At 44.5% G+C, this 15,956-nt stretch overlaps 12 protein-coding genes across 12 annotated transcripts; 4 read left to right on the top strand and 8 right to left on the bottom strand. All coding sequences in view use genetic code 12, as the record gives it.

The window, feature by feature from the left end:
* Positions 1-93: 93 nt before the first annotated feature.
* YKT6 (palmitoyltransferase YKT6) lies at positions 94-693 on the bottom strand (the record flags this gene model as incomplete). The annotated part of the gene is made up of 1 exon (XM_029035328.1): positions 94-693. The coding sequence occupies one exon, from the start codon at positions 691-693 to the stop codon at positions 94-96; it is 600 nt and encodes a 199-aa protein (XP_028890570.1).
* Positions 694-1,418: 725 nt separating this feature from the next.
* On the top strand, positions 1,419-2,108 carry YPT7 (Ypt7p; the record flags this gene model as incomplete). Its single annotated transcript, XM_029035327.2, has 1 exon — positions 1,419-2,108. The coding sequence occupies one exon, from the start codon at positions 1,419-1,421 to the stop codon at positions 2,106-2,108; it is 690 nt and encodes a 229-aa protein (XP_028890569.2).
* A 130-nt stretch (positions 2,109-2,238) lies between these two features.
* Positions 2,239-3,027, bottom strand: MIA40 (Mia40p; the record flags this gene model as incomplete). Its single annotated transcript, XM_029035326.2, has 1 exon — positions 2,239-3,027. One exon carries the CDS (start codon positions 3,025-3,027, stop codon positions 2,239-2,241), a length of 789 nt encoding a protein of 262 aa, XP_028890568.2.
* Positions 3,028-3,486: 459 nt separating this feature from the next.
* CJI96_0001797 (uncharacterized protein) lies at positions 3,487-3,768 on the bottom strand (the record flags this gene model as incomplete). Its single annotated transcript, XM_029035325.2, has 1 exon — positions 3,487-3,768. The coding sequence occupies one exon, from the start codon at positions 3,766-3,768 to the stop codon at positions 3,487-3,489; it is 282 nt and encodes a 93-aa protein (XP_028890567.2).
* A 91-nt stretch (positions 3,769-3,859) lies between these two features.
* CJI96_0001796 (mRNA splicing protein SPP382) lies at positions 3,860-5,944 on the bottom strand (the record flags this gene model as incomplete). The annotated part of the gene is made up of 1 exon (XM_029035324.2): positions 3,860-5,944. One exon carries the CDS (start codon positions 5,942-5,944, stop codon positions 3,860-3,862), a length of 2,085 nt encoding a protein of 694 aa, XP_028890566.2.
* Positions 5,945-6,179: 235 nt separating this feature from the next.
* On the bottom strand, positions 6,180-7,661 carry CJI96_0001795 (protein kinase regulatory subunit; the record flags this gene model as incomplete). Its single annotated transcript, XM_029035323.2, has 1 exon — positions 6,180-7,661. The coding sequence occupies one exon, from the start codon at positions 7,659-7,661 to the stop codon at positions 6,180-6,182; it is 1,482 nt and encodes a 493-aa protein (XP_028890565.2).
* A 303-nt stretch (positions 7,662-7,964) lies between these two features.
* On the top strand, positions 7,965-9,053 carry CDC73 (Cdc73p; the record flags this gene model as incomplete). The annotated part of the gene is made up of 1 exon (XM_029035322.2): positions 7,965-9,053. One exon carries the CDS (start codon positions 7,965-7,967, stop codon positions 9,051-9,053), a length of 1,089 nt encoding a protein of 362 aa, XP_028890564.2.
* Positions 9,054-9,101: 48 nt separating this feature from the next.
* Positions 9,102-10,493, bottom strand: MST1 (threonine--tRNA ligase MST1; the record flags this gene model as incomplete). The annotated part of the gene is made up of 1 exon (XM_029035321.2): positions 9,102-10,493. One exon carries the CDS (start codon positions 10,491-10,493, stop codon positions 9,102-9,104), a length of 1,392 nt encoding a protein of 463 aa, XP_028890563.2.
* Positions 10,494-10,742: 249 nt separating this feature from the next.
* Positions 10,743-11,237, bottom strand: CJI96_0001792 (uncharacterized protein; the record flags this gene model as incomplete). The annotated part of the gene is made up of 1 exon (XM_029035320.2): positions 10,743-11,237. The coding sequence occupies one exon, from the start codon at positions 11,235-11,237 to the stop codon at positions 10,743-10,745; it is 495 nt and encodes a 164-aa protein (XP_028890562.2).
* Positions 11,238-11,814: 577 nt separating this feature from the next.
* CJI96_0001791 (uncharacterized protein) lies at positions 11,815-12,177 on the top strand (the record flags this gene model as incomplete). The annotated part of the gene is made up of 1 exon (XM_029035319.1): positions 11,815-12,177. One exon carries the CDS (start codon positions 11,815-11,817, stop codon positions 12,175-12,177), a length of 363 nt encoding a protein of 120 aa, XP_028890561.1.
* A 5-nt stretch (positions 12,178-12,182) lies between these two features.
* On the bottom strand, positions 12,183-13,688 carry CJI96_0001790 (uncharacterized protein; the record flags this gene model as incomplete). Its single annotated transcript, XM_029035318.2, has 1 exon — positions 12,183-13,688. The coding sequence occupies one exon, from the start codon at positions 13,686-13,688 to the stop codon at positions 12,183-12,185; it is 1,506 nt and encodes a 501-aa protein (XP_028890560.1).
* A 1,007-nt stretch (positions 13,689-14,695) lies between these two features.
* On the top strand, positions 14,696-15,946 carry CJI96_0001789 (uncharacterized protein; the record flags this gene model as incomplete). Its single annotated transcript, XM_029035317.2, has 1 exon — positions 14,696-15,946. One exon carries the CDS (start codon positions 14,696-14,698, stop codon positions 15,944-15,946), a length of 1,251 nt encoding a protein of 416 aa, XP_028890559.2.
* Between the last annotated feature and the right edge of the window lie 10 nt (positions 15,947-15,956).

Here is a 15,956-nt window from a genome sequence, read left to right as displayed (position 1 = left end):
GGGCCTGCATTGGTATTTGATATATTAAGGTGGTGCCTAGAAATACAACTGACGATCCATGATTACCATTAAACGATTCATCTGTAAAACAGCCTAGACAATAGCGCAGCAGGAGTTTGTCTTCTTGGCCTGCTTGTAAAACATTCTGGACGACGAAGAAAGTGCTTCACTTTTGTCCACCAAAGTATCTAATTTCTCACCTCTTTGCAAAACAGACTCGATTGTTTTATGCAACACAATCTTCGTCTCGTCCAACTCTTGTTGCACTTTCATGATTGAGTCAGCCTGGGAGGGATCCTGGTACTTCTTGATATACTGATCCAACTTGTCGAAGGAAAATGATGGGTTAGTCTCTGTAGCAGAGCTCCACTCATTAGCAGGATGCAAAGAAAGGTATTCCTCTAAAATCTTGTTGATTAAAGTATACGCGGGTCTCACGGGGTATTCCTTATCTGTAATCACAACACATGATAAACCTTCCAGCCTTGTGTAAGTATGGCCAACGTAGTTGCCTTCTTCAATACTTTGTCTCTGACCTGCTGCCGTTCTTTGGGAAACTGTTTCCGAAAAGAATGTCATGAACTGAGACACCGAGGATCTTTCGAAGAACGAGAACTGGGAGAGATCTCTGGCGGCAGCAAGCTCCACAACAGAGTCCTTGACCTTTAGGATGCCGATATAATAAATCTTCATGATGGTAGGGGAAAACGATGTTGGAGTAATTGCTTTTACGCGGCAGTGTTGTTCGCACGTGATGATAAGGCGGTGAAGAAGGGCTTCCCCCTGAAATTACTACACCGGCACTTTTTGAGCTCGGATATTGCTAGTTCAATTATGGTGATAAATATGGATGCCATTCTTTCATTGCAGTATTTCGTAAGTACCATATGAATCATGTTTGCGACCATTGTACGAATGATAAAGGCAACATCGGCGTAGTTTCTCTATACAATAAGTGGACTCCCGTCTCCGGACTTTTCAATCTTTACCTTGATGTGTAAACTCTAGCTCCTCGATTCAACCCAAATTTTTATTTATAGGTATAATGTTATTCCTCTCCAAGTTTATCACATTTGCGAATTTGCAACCATTGGTCGTTCATCGTACAGATTTAGGTTCTAAAAGTGGAGGCACTGAGTTTGGAGAGTAAAAAAAAAAAATTAAAAAAAGACATTATTTAGAAGAATCCCAGGATTGCGAAAGAGAAAGAAGAAACCCCTGATCACCACATGGAATCGGGTCTCTCGAGACTCTCGTCCACCTCACCTTGCATTGTTCTCTCGTTAACGAACTCGCACAGTCTCCTACATAGTCGGGTATCACTGGCGGACTTCAACAGAACCTAATTTTGCCAGCCACATTTCGATTGACAATAAGTTAAGCTTCGATTACATACTTCCTAAGCCACTCACCCACTCATGGACTCTCCTGAGTTTCTCAAAGTGGTACTACTAGGCGACTCCGGCGTGGGAAAGACCTGTCTACGTGCACAGTTTGTTCACCATATCTTCACTAATGCATACAAAGCGACCATTGGTGGTGACTATTTGACCACTAGTATCGAGATACCAAAAGGGAAAGCTCCTGAATCGAACGAGTCTATACGTTCTGGACCAGATTATGACGAACCAAAAAAGGTCAGTTTACAGGTTTGGGATACGGCCGGCCAAGAGAGATTCAACTCGATATCTCTGGCTTTTTATAGAGGCGCAGATGTGTGTGTTCTAGTGTACGATGTGACCAATTACGAGTCGGTATTGAGTTTGAGAGACTGGTTCTCCAGATTTATAGAACACTGCAAAGTCGATAAACCAGGAGTCATAATTGTTGGGAATAAGATCGACAAAACAAACGAAAGATGCATTGACAAGGACGAGATACAAGAGGTTCTTTGTCGTAATGACCCAAAAGTTAATCTTAACGACTATGTTGCAAATTGGGACACAGACTTGATAGAGATTACATGCAAACAACTTCTGCTAGTGGAGATGGTGTTTCGAAGAGCTGCTTGTGTAGGGGTGCAAATCTCAAGCCGACGTAGACCAAGTGTGACAGGATTCGACTCAATCGAGTTGAACAAGATACGTACTTGGTCATGCTCTTGTTGAATCTGTCATGAACCATACTCGATACGACTTACAAAGGACTGAAAGCATACATGTGAAAATATACGAAAAGGCAATGGCGCCCAAGGATCTTTTTTTTTTCTAACTATGTACAAGAACTTATCACTTGAACTTAGAGTTTTGACTGTTCGGGGTCTGCTGGCAAAGCAGAAGGCTCAGCAGAGGTGGCCAGCGAAGGACCCTCTGAGGGAATCACATGAGCTGTGTTGTGGTCATCAGAGGGAGCAGCAGATGGCTCATCTGAAGAAGCATGAGAAGGACCTTCGGATGGGATCACATCAATGGTAACTTTTTCGGTGGCACCAGCAGCAGCACCAGCAGATGTAATGTCATCGTCTGTACTGGAAACTTCCTCATCATCGTAGAGTTCCTCTTTGTAGTGCTCAGGGTGCTGTCTAAAACAAGTTCTCATTGCCTCAAACTTCTTTATGCAATCAATACCTTTGGGCTCTGTCTCAGAATAGACAAAGCACGAGAAGGCCTCCTTGAACTCCTCTCCGCAAGGGCCGTGCGCCATACCTCCAAGACAGGGACAGTCCCAGTTAATTTCACCGGTTTCAGGGTTAAAAGCAGCCTGTCCCTCCTCTGGTTCGTTGCTAGAAGCAGTTTTATCATCACTAGTCTTGTCACCAGAGGATTTCACAGCGTCTTTGATCTCCTCCTTGGCAGCAGTAGTCTGCTCAGCAGCCTCGTTCACGAGCTCTTTGGCTTTTTCAGAAACATCGTTCTGGACTTGCGTTATTGGAAACATGATGGCACCAGCAACAAGACTAGCTCCAAAGGCGACTTTAGGAGCAAGACCAGCTTTCCAAGAAGTGCTTGTATGGGAACTCGTCGAGGCGAATCTCCTGGCAATAGGGACCCCCCGGCGTAAAGACGTTGTGATGCAGGTTTTAAACATGTTTTTCGAATGTTCTGTCCGTTCGGTGGCAATGGCTCTGGATCAGATGAGAACGTGAATGAACGTTGTTGCACTGATAGAAAAAAAAAAGGTAGTGGATGCGAAAACTGAATCTGCGCTTCTAGCAACTATACTCTGCGCTGACTAAGCGGCACATGGGTCTACAGTGCTGAAGATGAAATATGGTCTAACATCACCAGGGTTTTATGATTTAAAATCGAATTATGCAATCCATGACCTACGAAGTAAAAGAACTGCTTATGGTAGCTCGTGCTGATCTTGGTTAGTCAGTCGCATGATCAGCGCCAACAAGTATACGGCAGCTAAGTATACAATGGGTAGGGAGACTTGTAATACGCCAGAGTAAACGTTCATAATCATTCGTAGTCATCATTAATTTGTTTCCCTATTTACATATTGTTGGGTCTTGATGAGCCTTCTTGTTCTCTCCATGTGGACTCAATCCTTTTCGTGCCGTATGTCCTTGGACAAATCACCAACGTCTACCTCTACCTCTTTGACTTTGACAGGAGCGGTCATAGAGCTGACCCAAAATAAGGAACAACAAACACCAATTATGGTTATAGCTCCCATCCACCTCACGGTCTTCAAAGTGTTCTGAGCGGTCTTCGTGTTTTCATTGCCAATGTCGTCAATAAATTGAGATACTTTTCCCTTGGGAGGCTTGGCGTAGTGTCTTAATCCAATTGTTGAGAGGCGTGGCAAATTTCTAGAAAGCATGGTGAGGTCGATGGGCTGAGATACGGGGTGGAACATACGAAGTATTTTGAGATCGCACTATGTGCACAATTTGCACCCATTCCCACTGAAGCTACCTCAAGTCGATAATGTCATAAACACTCGTCGGCTCAAATCTTGTTCCTGATTCAACCCATAGTACATCATCAGAAATGAAACATCTCTTCACTTTGCCGTTTCTCAATGTCAATTGGTAGATCCTGTTCATGGCATTATCCAGCTCGTCAGTGGCGATGAATCCGATACCGTGCTTGAAGCAGAAATCGGCGACTACATCTCGAAAGACAGCCATAAGTTGAGACAGTCGAAGCGCTCTAACGTCTGCAGCATCAATATGATCACCGTTCACAAGACGTACAATTACTTCTTTTCCAGGATAAGGGTCATCATCAATGCTCGGAAGGCCACCCAAAGCGAGACGACCTGTCTTTTTATAGACGCTCATCTTTTCCATAAACACATTAAAATACCATTGAACGAGCTCGAAGATCAGAGTCTTGTGACAGTTGTCGTGAAACCATTCTTGTAAATCGAATACGTGATTCTTCAATGAGACTGGATCTTTTTGCAAATGCTTGGATACATCTCGCATCAAAATGTTGAAAACGCAAAACAGAAGAATAATTTCAAGCTGGTCAACGATAAAAACTTTGCTATTATACGTCAATTGCAAGAGAAGCCATATACCGTCACGTCTTGCCTCAAAACCAGCTCGAGAGCATTCATCGTAAATGAATGAAATTATGGCATCAGTAACGCGAGAATAGAATTTCGTAGTCAGTGTGAACAATGCAAAGACATCAGACCACGCTCGGAAGTGGGAAATAAGACGTTTAATGCCGTCATTATAAAACGACTGAATACTATCACTCTTCCTAAGCTCATTCCAAAGTTCACTACCAGGGTCGGCAAACAGCTCAAATCTTGATGCGAGTGGTTTGAAAATCTGAGAGAGTACATCAGCGTTGAGATCGAGCTTTAACGAAAGCTCAATACAATGCGAGTGAGAATTTTCACTATTAAGAATATCCCAGTCTGCGAGATCCTGCTCGATGTAAGGACGTACGAGATTGTCAAATATTTTTTCCTTGAATAAGCCGGAGTTAATGACAGCAGGTGTTGATTCCCAAGAATCTAGAAGTGAATGCAACTCATCAAAATGCTCAGTGGCGAGCAAGCGCTCAAGTGTGGGTTTGAGCAAAGTATAGATAAAAAGGTCCCATTCTCCAATGTGTATTGACAGCTGCGCAGTTACTTCTTTTACAAGCAGACACCAGAGCATGAGTGTATGATCTAATGGATCTAAATGGCTTCCTACGTGATGCTGCACAATGGTAAGAAATAGGTGAGGCAGCACAAACTCGGAACGACTTGGAAGCTTAAGGATTTGCCGGATGGTCTGGGTTGCTGCGTCCTCTGTCTGCTGCTGATCATACTCTTCTAGAATCGTTTCGAGAAGTTGATTGTCATTTATGCTTCGAGAAGATTCTTGAACCATAGACTCAATTGTCGATATCTCCGCACTCTCTAGTGCAACAGTAGACTCTAGTGCCTTCACAGCAGAGTCTAGCAGCAGAAGATCATCGTAAGCTCTTCGTAGAGTCTCTGTATTTTCGTCTTTGTGAATACACTCCTCAGTTAGGTCAAGCCTTTTGTAGCTTTCAAATACGCTGTTCAATTCAATCCCCTTGGAGCGAAATCTATCGATGACCAATGAGTACTTTCCACGTAAGTCCTCAAGTGCACGCTCCCTTGCGCTCCTATCGAGAAACTTGACATCTTGGGGCTCCTTAGTAACTTCATCGCCAGCCTTCTCCTTAATTCCACCAACACCCAATCCACGAGGTCGGAGCCTTGTTTCAATTGGTTTCACTATACCCTCTTGTTTAGCACCCAAACCTTGACCCTCCTTAAATCCCATCTTCATGAGAAGCTTAGCACCAATACCATACTTATTATATTGGCTCCCACTTGAGTCAATAGGCTCCTCAGGAGCCTGAATGGCCGGCTCATCGTCGGACTCCTCAAGGTCAGAGTACTCATCTCGGATGGCCATTGTCATCGACGGGAAGGAGCCCGTTTCAACTTGTTTCGTACCTTGATCATTATACGCAGATTTCGAAGACTTTGTGAATGAGAGGCCAAAAGACTTGGACATGTAAAGACCTTGGCGTTTGAACAGAAGGTTGTAGTGTTAATGTTGTGATTGTTTGTGCAGTAGATGCATGAATTTTGCAACACTACGGAGATATAGAATTTACAATGTTGCACTGAACAAGGTCTTTGAATACAGGTTTGCTTACTTTCGTGAATAATGCTTAGCCATGAATGATCTTACATTTCGGTAAGTGGGAGCATGAACTGAACATCGTCATTGATGGATATCACCCATCTCATATCGATTCCTTTCTGTGGGTCTCTCGACCTTCTGCCCCTGTCTCACTGCTTCTTGCTCGTTGCCTTGTTCTTTTGAGCAACAGAAGTAGATGAGCTTCATTTTCTTCTGCTCTTTCCGACTGTAGCATTTCGAGACCCTCGGTAGTTACTCGCACCACGCAAGGTTGATTTTGCAAGCCTGGAAGCAAAAGCTCTTTTGGGATGAAGTCGCCATACTTCGATAGCCATTGAGCTCTTCTAGCCCGTTCTTCTTCTTCCAATTCCAAAAGTGGTCCGTGAAGAAAATCATCGAGTACCTTGACATACTTCCTTGGATATACATACTGCTCGTAATGAAGCTCGGTAATGTATTGCAGTTTGAAGGTGGCGAGAAATTGAGTGAAGTGATGCAAAAGCTGACTTATAACGTCTGTGTATAGTTCAATAACCAGTTTAGTGGAAGTGTCAGAAACTTCGATCAGACACAGTCTCAAGACCTCTTCAAGTCGCAATAGAAGGAGCACAAAGCCAGTGATTTGTTCATTCTTGAAAGTGGTATTCAAATTCGAGAGCGTACGGGAGGCTTCAAGAAAACTATTGATCGGAGGAAGTTTCAGCTCTACGAGCTTAGCCGCTCTCGTTTCGTTGTTCATTATAATGTCGTGAATTGCAGAAAACTCTCGCAAAACATGGGGTAATTCGGCGGTATCCGCCTGAAGCACCTCATAATTGACATCGCGAGTGTCCCCGTTGGAATGTAGAAGATTCACAGCAATAGAACATTGATCGTAGTGATTAGTAAGCATTTCAAGCAAGGACACGAGTTCCTGCTCTAGTGAACTATTCTCTCGAAGTATGTCACGAATCAAGTTGCTCTGCTCCTTTGGTGGCGACTGTGTCATGGCTGCAAATCTGAGAAGCATGGCAACACCTGCTACAGAGGCGTCATAAGCTTTCACCAAACGCGAGTACTTCCTTGAAATCTTATGGTAGATCTTTAGTAGCTCGTCTAGTCGCAGCGTGAGAAGCTTGTGGGCCTTCTCGGCGTTTTCCAAATATATGCTGATATTTTTCTTGAGAATGTTGATTTCGTCGTCGGCTATAAAGTCACTCAAGTGCTTGTAGCTGCTTTTATCCGCAACCTCATTACTAAGAAGCTCTTCTGGTACTGTTGTGTCTCGCAATTGCGCTAGAACGTCATCTAGGCTTGCCATTACAGGCTCCAATTGCTTTTCTCTAGCAGCTCTGTGAGAGCCAATGAGACCGTCATTCACTTGCACTCGTAGATGCTCTACCAATGCTGCGATATTCGCGTGTTGGTCCTTGATGTGGTCCATTTCCAACGTTGCTGCTTGCACCTTCTTCGGTAGCTGATCGCTAAGTATGTGAGCGGTGGACTCAAGCACTGCCTGAGCAGATGAAGAAAGCTCTCTAGCTCGCTCGAGGGTTCGAAATGCCTCTTGGGACCATTGCTGAACTTGCAGCGCCGAAAAGGTCATTTGAAAGGGTTCGGGAAGGGTTGATGATTATGGAAACAGCTTCTCTCAAACACCACTAGCAGTATACTAGTGATAAGGGCACGTGATGCTCTTGGAATGTCTCGTAAACGAGGAATCAGAAATGGGAATTTCACGTCAGACAAAAGTTATATTAACATTTAAGTATTATTGTGTTAAGAATGTAATCTTAGCCTTGACAACTTCTTCGGGTGTGCGCTTATGTTGAAATCCACCTTGTATAGTGTCCCCAGAATCTGAGATGCGAAAATATCAATGCCTACAGACCACTAACAAGTGACGGCCATGGACTCCATAAAGCACTTGAGAAAGGCCACGATTGGCGACAAGCCAATAGAATTTTTCAAGGGAGACGAGAAGACAGAGAGCATCAAGGAAGCCACACACGCAAGTTTTGGTGATGAGCACAAGTTTCTGTTAGACGAGCTCACCAATTTTTACAATGAAGATGAACGCCAGCCACTTCGAGCTGTTATATTCTGCTGGATGCACGACAAGTCGTCTATTGTTGACTACAAGAATGCCTGTTTAGAAAACGGTATACCTGACTTCAAGTTCTTAGTGAAGGCAGAGTTGACCACTTGGTTGAATGGAAGTTCCGACAGTTGTCAGTTTGTGAAAAAAGATGAAAGTTCCGACAAAACTGATGGGGCTGGTGGTGTAGAGAATGAGAAGAAGAGAAAATTGGAAGACCCCCAGATGGCCCGTATTGAGGAGTACCAGCAAGACTCTGTGGATCATAACTCGGCGTTGCGAGGAACTAAGAATATAAATTTCAAAAGTCTTTTATCGGACGCGAAGCGTTTTGCTTCACAGTTAAAAAGAAGTAAACCTCTGAAATCACAGGTCAATGGTTCAGATGCCGCTGCAAGCAAGAAGCTGCCAATCATCATTGTATCCCCGGCTACTACTGCATTACTATCGCTCGCCAACATTAAAGACTTTTTGGAAAACAGCCGGTTTGTGGAACCTAACGTGAATACCATGAAAAGGCCAGAGACTGGCGTTGTAACAATTAATCATGAATCGGACAGATTGGCTCCTGCGGCCCACTCCATCATGGTCGTGGACAACGTCGACATGTTTACCAAACCAGAGTACTGGGACAGAGTAATCGCTATTTTTACAACAGGCCAAGCATGGCAATTTGCAAAGTACAAATACTCCAAGCCTGAGGTATTGTTTCAAAAGTACCCTGGTTTTTATGTTGCGTATCAAAACGATGTTGTGCCGAAGCAAATCAAAGATTGGAACGTGAATGTTGTGAGGGTGGATCGTGGTGAAAAAAGATTCAGAGATAAGATGATCGTGAGAGACTTGTGGCTTCATTTGGAAAGAATTCTTATCAGCAGACAATACGGGGCCCAAGAGTAAATGGGGATCATATATGTGTATACTATGTACAAATACAGAAGAACAGTGTTACTTATAGTTCCTCTCAAGTGCAACAAAAAGCTCTTTCAACTCTTTGGGTGTCATGTTCAGTACCTTTCGGCTTTCTCTGGTCCTTACTGCCACTGTTCCTTTTTCTATGTCCTTGTCACCTATCATCAAGATATAGGAATACTTTTTTTGAACAGCGTCTTTGATTCTTGTACCAACACTTTCATCTCTAGAATCAATATCAACGTAGAAATTATAGCCTGTGATTGGAGCAACAGAGTCACTAAATGCAATATCACCAGAGATCTGTTTTTGTAGGTCTTTCGCTGCCTCAACATGCTTTTCAGATACCGGAACTATTAGGGCCTGTCTAGGATTAAGCCAGAAAGGCCATGCTCCCTGATAATGATCCAACAAAATTGCAAAGAATCGTTCTAGAGAGCCGAAAACCGCCCTATGAATCATAATTGGCTGCTCCTTTTGACCAGACTTGTCAGTGTATTGAAGAGCAAAACGAGAAGGAAGTTGAAAATCCAATTGAATGGTACCGACTTGAAGCTTCTTGTCAAAGGCATCCTTTAGTAAGATGTCAATCTTTGGGCCGTAGAATGCACCGTCTTGCTCACGAATTTGCCAGCCATCATGACCGGCTGTGGCATTCAACACATCTCTCAATTGATTCTCAGCCTCATCCCAGGTTTCAATCTCACCTATGTATTTTTCAGGTCTGGTACTCAAGAAGAACTCGATTTCAGCAGAGTCAATGCCAAAGACGCCATATGTGTCCTTGATAAGATTTATAGTGTTTGTAATCTCACTATGAATCTGTTGCAATGTGCAGAAGATGTGGCCATCGTCTTGATGGAATCTTCGTACTCTAGTTAGACCAGATAATGCGCCACTGGCCTCGTTTCTATGTAATGACAGGAAGTCAGAGTATCTGACAGGAAGCTCACTGTACGATTTATCGAATTTTGAGAATATCAAGCAATGGCCCGGACAATTCATCGGCTTGAGACCATATTCATGCTGATCTTCATGCCCACGACATCCTTCCTCCACGATCGCCTCCTTGGAAAGATCATTTCCGACTACTTTGAACATGTCCTCCTTATAATTGTCCCAATGGCCGGATTGCTTCCAGAGCTCATTCTTGTAGATCAAAGGGGATATCACTTCCTGGAAGCCATACTTGGTTTGTTGGTTTTTCATGAAATTGACAAGCTTATTAAATATCCTGGTACCATGAGGCAAGAAAAAGATCAGACCTGGTGTAAGACGGTCTGTGGTGTATAGTAGCTGTTTATTGGAGATGACATGATTGGCTTGAGTAGACGAGATCGGATCCGTAGACGGCTGATTATGAGTGGCCAAAGATGTGGAGAAGCTTTGTATACGTCGCAGGACGAATAGCCTACGTCCTAGCAACATTTAGCCCAGGTGAAGAAATAGGTTATAACACTTGGTTCTGGTGTGTATGCAACTGCGATCAGTAGAAGAGATGAAGAATTGAACATGAATGGCACAAAAACTAGAGTTTTTGCCTTATGATGTATTCCTGGAAATAATGATTTTGTTTGTATTCTCTTTTGATTACTTGTCCCGAAAAAATGCCATTTCATCTATAATACAGTTATATGAGTCTGCACCACCAGCGCAGTATTAGCAAGTCACGCCAACTCAAGCAGTGATGGCTGAAGGCTCAGAAGAAGTCACCAGGTTCATATCCTCTTGTTTTGGAAGAGAATTCAGCGGCGGTTCAATCACCGGGCTCCCGTCTTTGGACTCCGTCTTTTCCGTTTTTTCCTTCTCTCCACGCTCGCTCTTGTTCTTCCACGTCTTGATCTTCACCTTGAATCCACTGAACGTTTTAAACTGTCTAGTGCCACGCACCCACCTCTTTGCCGGTCTACCAGACTTATCGAGCGCAAAGTTAGCGTTCACACTGTGCACTGTGAGACCAGCAGTGGACAACTCCTTCAGCCCGGTATTTATCCTTGCACTTGCTGGCTCGTCTAGCCCTGGTGACAGGTGCTTCCCATCACCAGCTTTGTCACTTTTCTTTTCTTCAGCTACCTTCTTTACCCGTTTCGCTTTCGGCGTGGCGAATACGGGAAGTGTCTTAAGGAACTCGGGGGACACCTTTAGCTTCACAAGCTGTCTTTTTGGGGGCATTTTCGAATCTTACGTTAGAACGAATTTGAGTTGAGTGAAGAATTAGCTGGATTGGTGTGGCGAAGGATAGAACTGAGTAGGACGAAAGATTGGTATACCTGGAGTGACGCTGAAGCTTCAAAGTGCGAAGGGAATATTGAGCAGAGTGAGCATTCTGACGCAATGTACTACCTCCAGGAATGGGTGCAAAACCCCATGGACTCATTGGGAATAGGGCGCATCGAGGTTGAACTGGTATATTGACGAGATGTCTTACATATTGACGCCTGATGATATTTCATGTCCCATAGTTTTGTTAATTGCTTCCCTGAAATGTCGATTGATCGGTTAGTTACGTATGAATGTCCAAAGCATATTGTATAGCCGATCCCCGCCTTTGAAGGCGAGGAAAGAAAAAAAAGAGCTAATAAACGTGTAGAGACCACGTTTGGCTGTTGAAAACTTTAGCCACTTATTGAAAGAAATCCATCATTGTAAAAGTAATACTGTTGACGCGATCAGCCTATACCTTCACTATTTATCTGAAGGTGCGCACAATTTACCTCCACAATACATTCCTTATCAACCACACTTCATCATGGAGCTCACTCGTAGGCGGTCTCGTCTTGGTGACTTGGCAGATAATTTGAAACTAGATGTGAGAGCTCATCAGAGAACGTACGAGGGAGCATATACAAGGACGGCCATATCGTGTCTCTCGTTTTCCATTGTCATGATCAAACTCTTCTCCTCGGAGTTTCTTCCCATTGGCACTGTCTATACTGTCTATGGCTGCTTGCTATATTTCATTGGTGTGTTCAAAGCTGCTACCGTGGACACTTACTATGATGCAGAGAATGATATGGAGGAGTTCAAGACCGCCGGCGATCTGGTTCTTCTTCTCACAGGCATAAGTCTTGCCTCGTATGTAGCCATGCTTGTGTTGGTACTTAGACTCTAAGCTCGTTAGGTCACGGCGCCAAGTCCAAAGACAATAAATTGCACGAGCAATTGCATCGTCCAGAATGCTACTTTCCGCATACGCACCAATCTAGCCTCGTCATCAGCGACATATTCGACAAAGCTTTCATAAACTTCTTCAGAAATATCGTCCATCAAAAGAGAGTCGTAGACTGTCCATGACCCACTGAAGTCTTCGATGTTCTTGACGATCCTAGCTTTGATCTCGATGAATGCATTTCTCAGATTGATGTACGCCACAATCGGTCTTATAAGGGCATAGTTCACATAACTCAACTCTGGAGCTTTGAATGGAACCAGAGCCCTCACATTATTAAGCCGCATGGTCAAGTCGAGTACAAAGTATTTGGATATATCATTCGACCCCGCGGTGTTCCCGTTTGTGAGACGAAGAATATGATCCTCCTTATTTTGCACGTCGGGATTGATATGCCTTGTCGCTTCTTTTTGTATGGATTGGGTGATTATGTTAACAATTTCCAGAACGTGAAATTCTTTACTCTGCTCGGGTACCATGACGTCGCCGATCATGTCGACTTTACCAGAAGTGATCCATCCAAATGGCCCTTCTAAGCCTTTGTTCAAGTGATCAATGTTAAGTGAGTCCACTCGAAGCCTTGTAACACGTTTCCATGGTAACTTTGCAATACTTTGTCCAGAGTCATCTTCGTCAAAGTCATCGAGCCTCTGCCTCTTATGGACCGTGAAGAGGGAATTATCATATGATCCACTCATTATATTTGCATTAAGAAAGTCATAAAACAACCAGTGCTTTCTTAGCTTAGACAACTCGCAGTTGTAGATGGCAACGCTAAAAGGGCGAAACCCAGCAGGTTGTAGCAAGGTGAATAGGACGTCTTCCATCCTGAACTCATTAAATTCGAAATCGCCAAATTGATGAACATTTTTGTAGTTTCTAGCGTCATCATTTGGGTCCCAGTGAACATGCGTTCTGTCTACAACACCCCTCATCCCCTTGACTTCCAAGGTGTCGACTATGCCAGTGCCATTAACCCATTTTCGAAATGATAGCGACATGTTGACTTCTTCAATAGTCAAGTCGAACTGAGTGTAATTACCATCATCGACTAGCTGGGCTTCTTCACCTGTATTGTCCAAGCTCTTGGCGTATGCTTCTGCCTGACTACCTTTTAAAAATTGCCCGACAGTTTTTGGTCTTCTGCTTACGAAGCACTTTTTGAAGCATATTTTACCATCAGACCACCCAGGAACGATCGCGTGCTCGAAAGTGACTGTCAATTTCGAATTCTTCGTGATGAACTCACCAACCTTGCGTGCCACAAGTTCCTGAGCAAAGACAGTATTAATTGTGAAAATCACCAACAGTACAAACGTGGTTGTACCCAAAATGAGAATTATAGCGTTTCCCATAACTAGCCAGGAGAAGAACGCCGAGTAGTCATCTGTGTTGAATGGACGATTCGATCTCTTGAGAAGCCAGCGGAGTCGGATCCATAGTCTCGGGGCCATCCCTCTGGTAGATGCAAGCAATTGTTCTTTCGTAAGCAGGTGTCGATTTTTTTTGATATTATGCGAATTGGTTTCATTAGACTGGTCAGGACATTTGCCATTATCTGTATTGGTTGCTGAACTTTGGGAATCTAGCTTTCTAGACTCCGAGTCGGGGTTTTTGCGATGAGGGTCATTGAGGTGCGAGTGCGCCCGAATAAAGAGATTGGTTGAGCTTCTTGGGTATACCGGGCGCAAAAGAGGCCTTCGATAGGCCGGTCGCCAGAAAATTGGGTTCCTAGACGCCAATCGCCGGAAGCAGAGCATGGCATGGAGCTCTACGATGGCTTGCAAGTGTGCGCAGGATTATCAAGGGCGGATCTACCCTGGGATAGGCCTAGCAAAATATATGTGAAAGAATTGATCTAGAGAGAAGATGACTTTCAAGGTGGTAGAATCTTGATTTTTGTTTGATTTCTTGCGCTCTGTTGGGATATATTACGTGGCTTTGTCCCTGAGACGTTCTCGCAGCCATTCGAACTTGCAGCATTATGGCACAGACTAAAGTTGCCCTTGAAAGGATAATCGGAGAATTGAAAGTCAACTGCTTTAGTAGCTTCAATTGCTGAGTTAAACGGTAATTACTTCTAAAAAATTTTTCTCAGTTGGCCGTTCCCTGCTCTGTCTGCTCCTTATCTTAACTACGCAAGTGCAGTTCTCCTATCAATAAGCGCCATGAACCGTCTTCCATGATCGGCAGGATAAAGAACATCACATTTTACCTCAATCTACACCTTTCAGCTTAAAACAATTCCAAGCTCCAGCAATGACTCTAATTCTTTGTGTTTTGTGAGGCGCTAGTCACTATTTGTTTGTTGCAATTGACAACATACTGTCAGAATAATACACCACTAACTTAGTCTATTGTGTATCAAGAATGCAGGGACAAATCGGCTCCCTTTCTCTACTATATAATACGCACCAAATCCACCTGAGGTGGTCTACCGCCACTACACACAACCACAGCCATGCCCCAGTTCGGCAAAGAGTTCCGCAAACAGCACTTCTTCCAACTCCCCGATCATGTGGTTCCCGTCAACAACGGTTCCTACGGCTTGCCGCCAAAAGAAATCATCGACCGATTCCACGCTGCTTTCGACGAAGACGTTGCCTTCCCTGACGGCTTCTTACGTGTGCGCCAGCCAGTCCACTACAAGGAAGCCGTTCGCAGAGTGGCTCCAATATTGCATACCGCTCCAGAGAACTTGGCTTTGCTTGAAAACGCTACCACTGGGCTCAATGCCGTGTTCCACTCGTTGAACTTGCGAAAAGGGGATATTGTTGCCTTGCCTGTCACCACATATGGTGCTTGTCAGAAAATCGTACAATTTTACCACGATTACAGAGGCGTAGAGCTCCAGTTGGTAGAGGTAGCGTATCCTGTGCTGGACGCAGAATTGGTTGCAAAATTTCGCAAGGTGTTTGAGACGCACAAGGTGAAGGTGGCTCTCTTCGATACAGTGGTGTCGATGCCGGGAGTGAAGGTGCCCTGGGAACAGTTGGTTGCGTTGTGCAAGAATTTTGGGGTTATATCTGTTGTGGATGCTGCTCACGGCATTGGACTTGTCCCCCTTGACCTTGACAAGGCCAAACCCGACTTCCTCTGCACCAACTTGCACAAGTGGTTCTATGTGCCTCGAGGATGTGCACTTCTCTATGTTGATCCTCAGTACCACCGAACAATCCAGTCGCTTCCTGTGGCAGAGCTGTACGTGGCGCCCGACGCCGAACTTCCAGGCGACGATGAGAACAACATCCTCTATCGCAAGTTCTTGTGGACCGCGCTGCGCAACTTTGCTCCTCTCATGTGTGTCAGTGCCGCCATCAAGTTCAGGGAGGAGACGTGCGGCGGCGATGAGGCCATCTTAAACTACTGCTACAAGTTGGCTCGTGAAGCTGGCGAAGTAGTAAAAAGTAAATGGCCCGGCGCACAGATTGTGGAGAACGAGGAAGGAACACTTTCCAACGCCATGTTGTCGTTTTTTGTACCCATTGAGGAGTACAGCAACACTTTTGATGCAACCGATCGAGATGCCTTGGCCCGTTTGGTCACCTTTAATCTGGATTGGCAATTGGCCCACAAGCACACCTTCATCCCCATTGCTGGCCATGCGGGTAAGATCGTAGCAAGAGTGTCTGCCAATGTTTTCAACGAGCTCGACGACTACAGGTATGCCTGTGACGCTCTCGATGGGGCGCTCAAGGCGTTTTTTCAGTGAAGGGTTGTGG

Source organism: Candidozyma auris, chromosome 2 (genome assembly GCF_003013715.1).
Source record: "Candidozyma auris chromosome 2, complete sequence".
Lineage (NCBI taxonomy): Eukaryota > Fungi > Ascomycota > Pichiomycetes > Serinales > Metschnikowiaceae > Candidozyma > Candidozyma auris.
The sequence above is the reverse complement of the archived record's forward strand: the minus strand, read 5'-3'. Positions and strand labels throughout refer to the sequence as shown.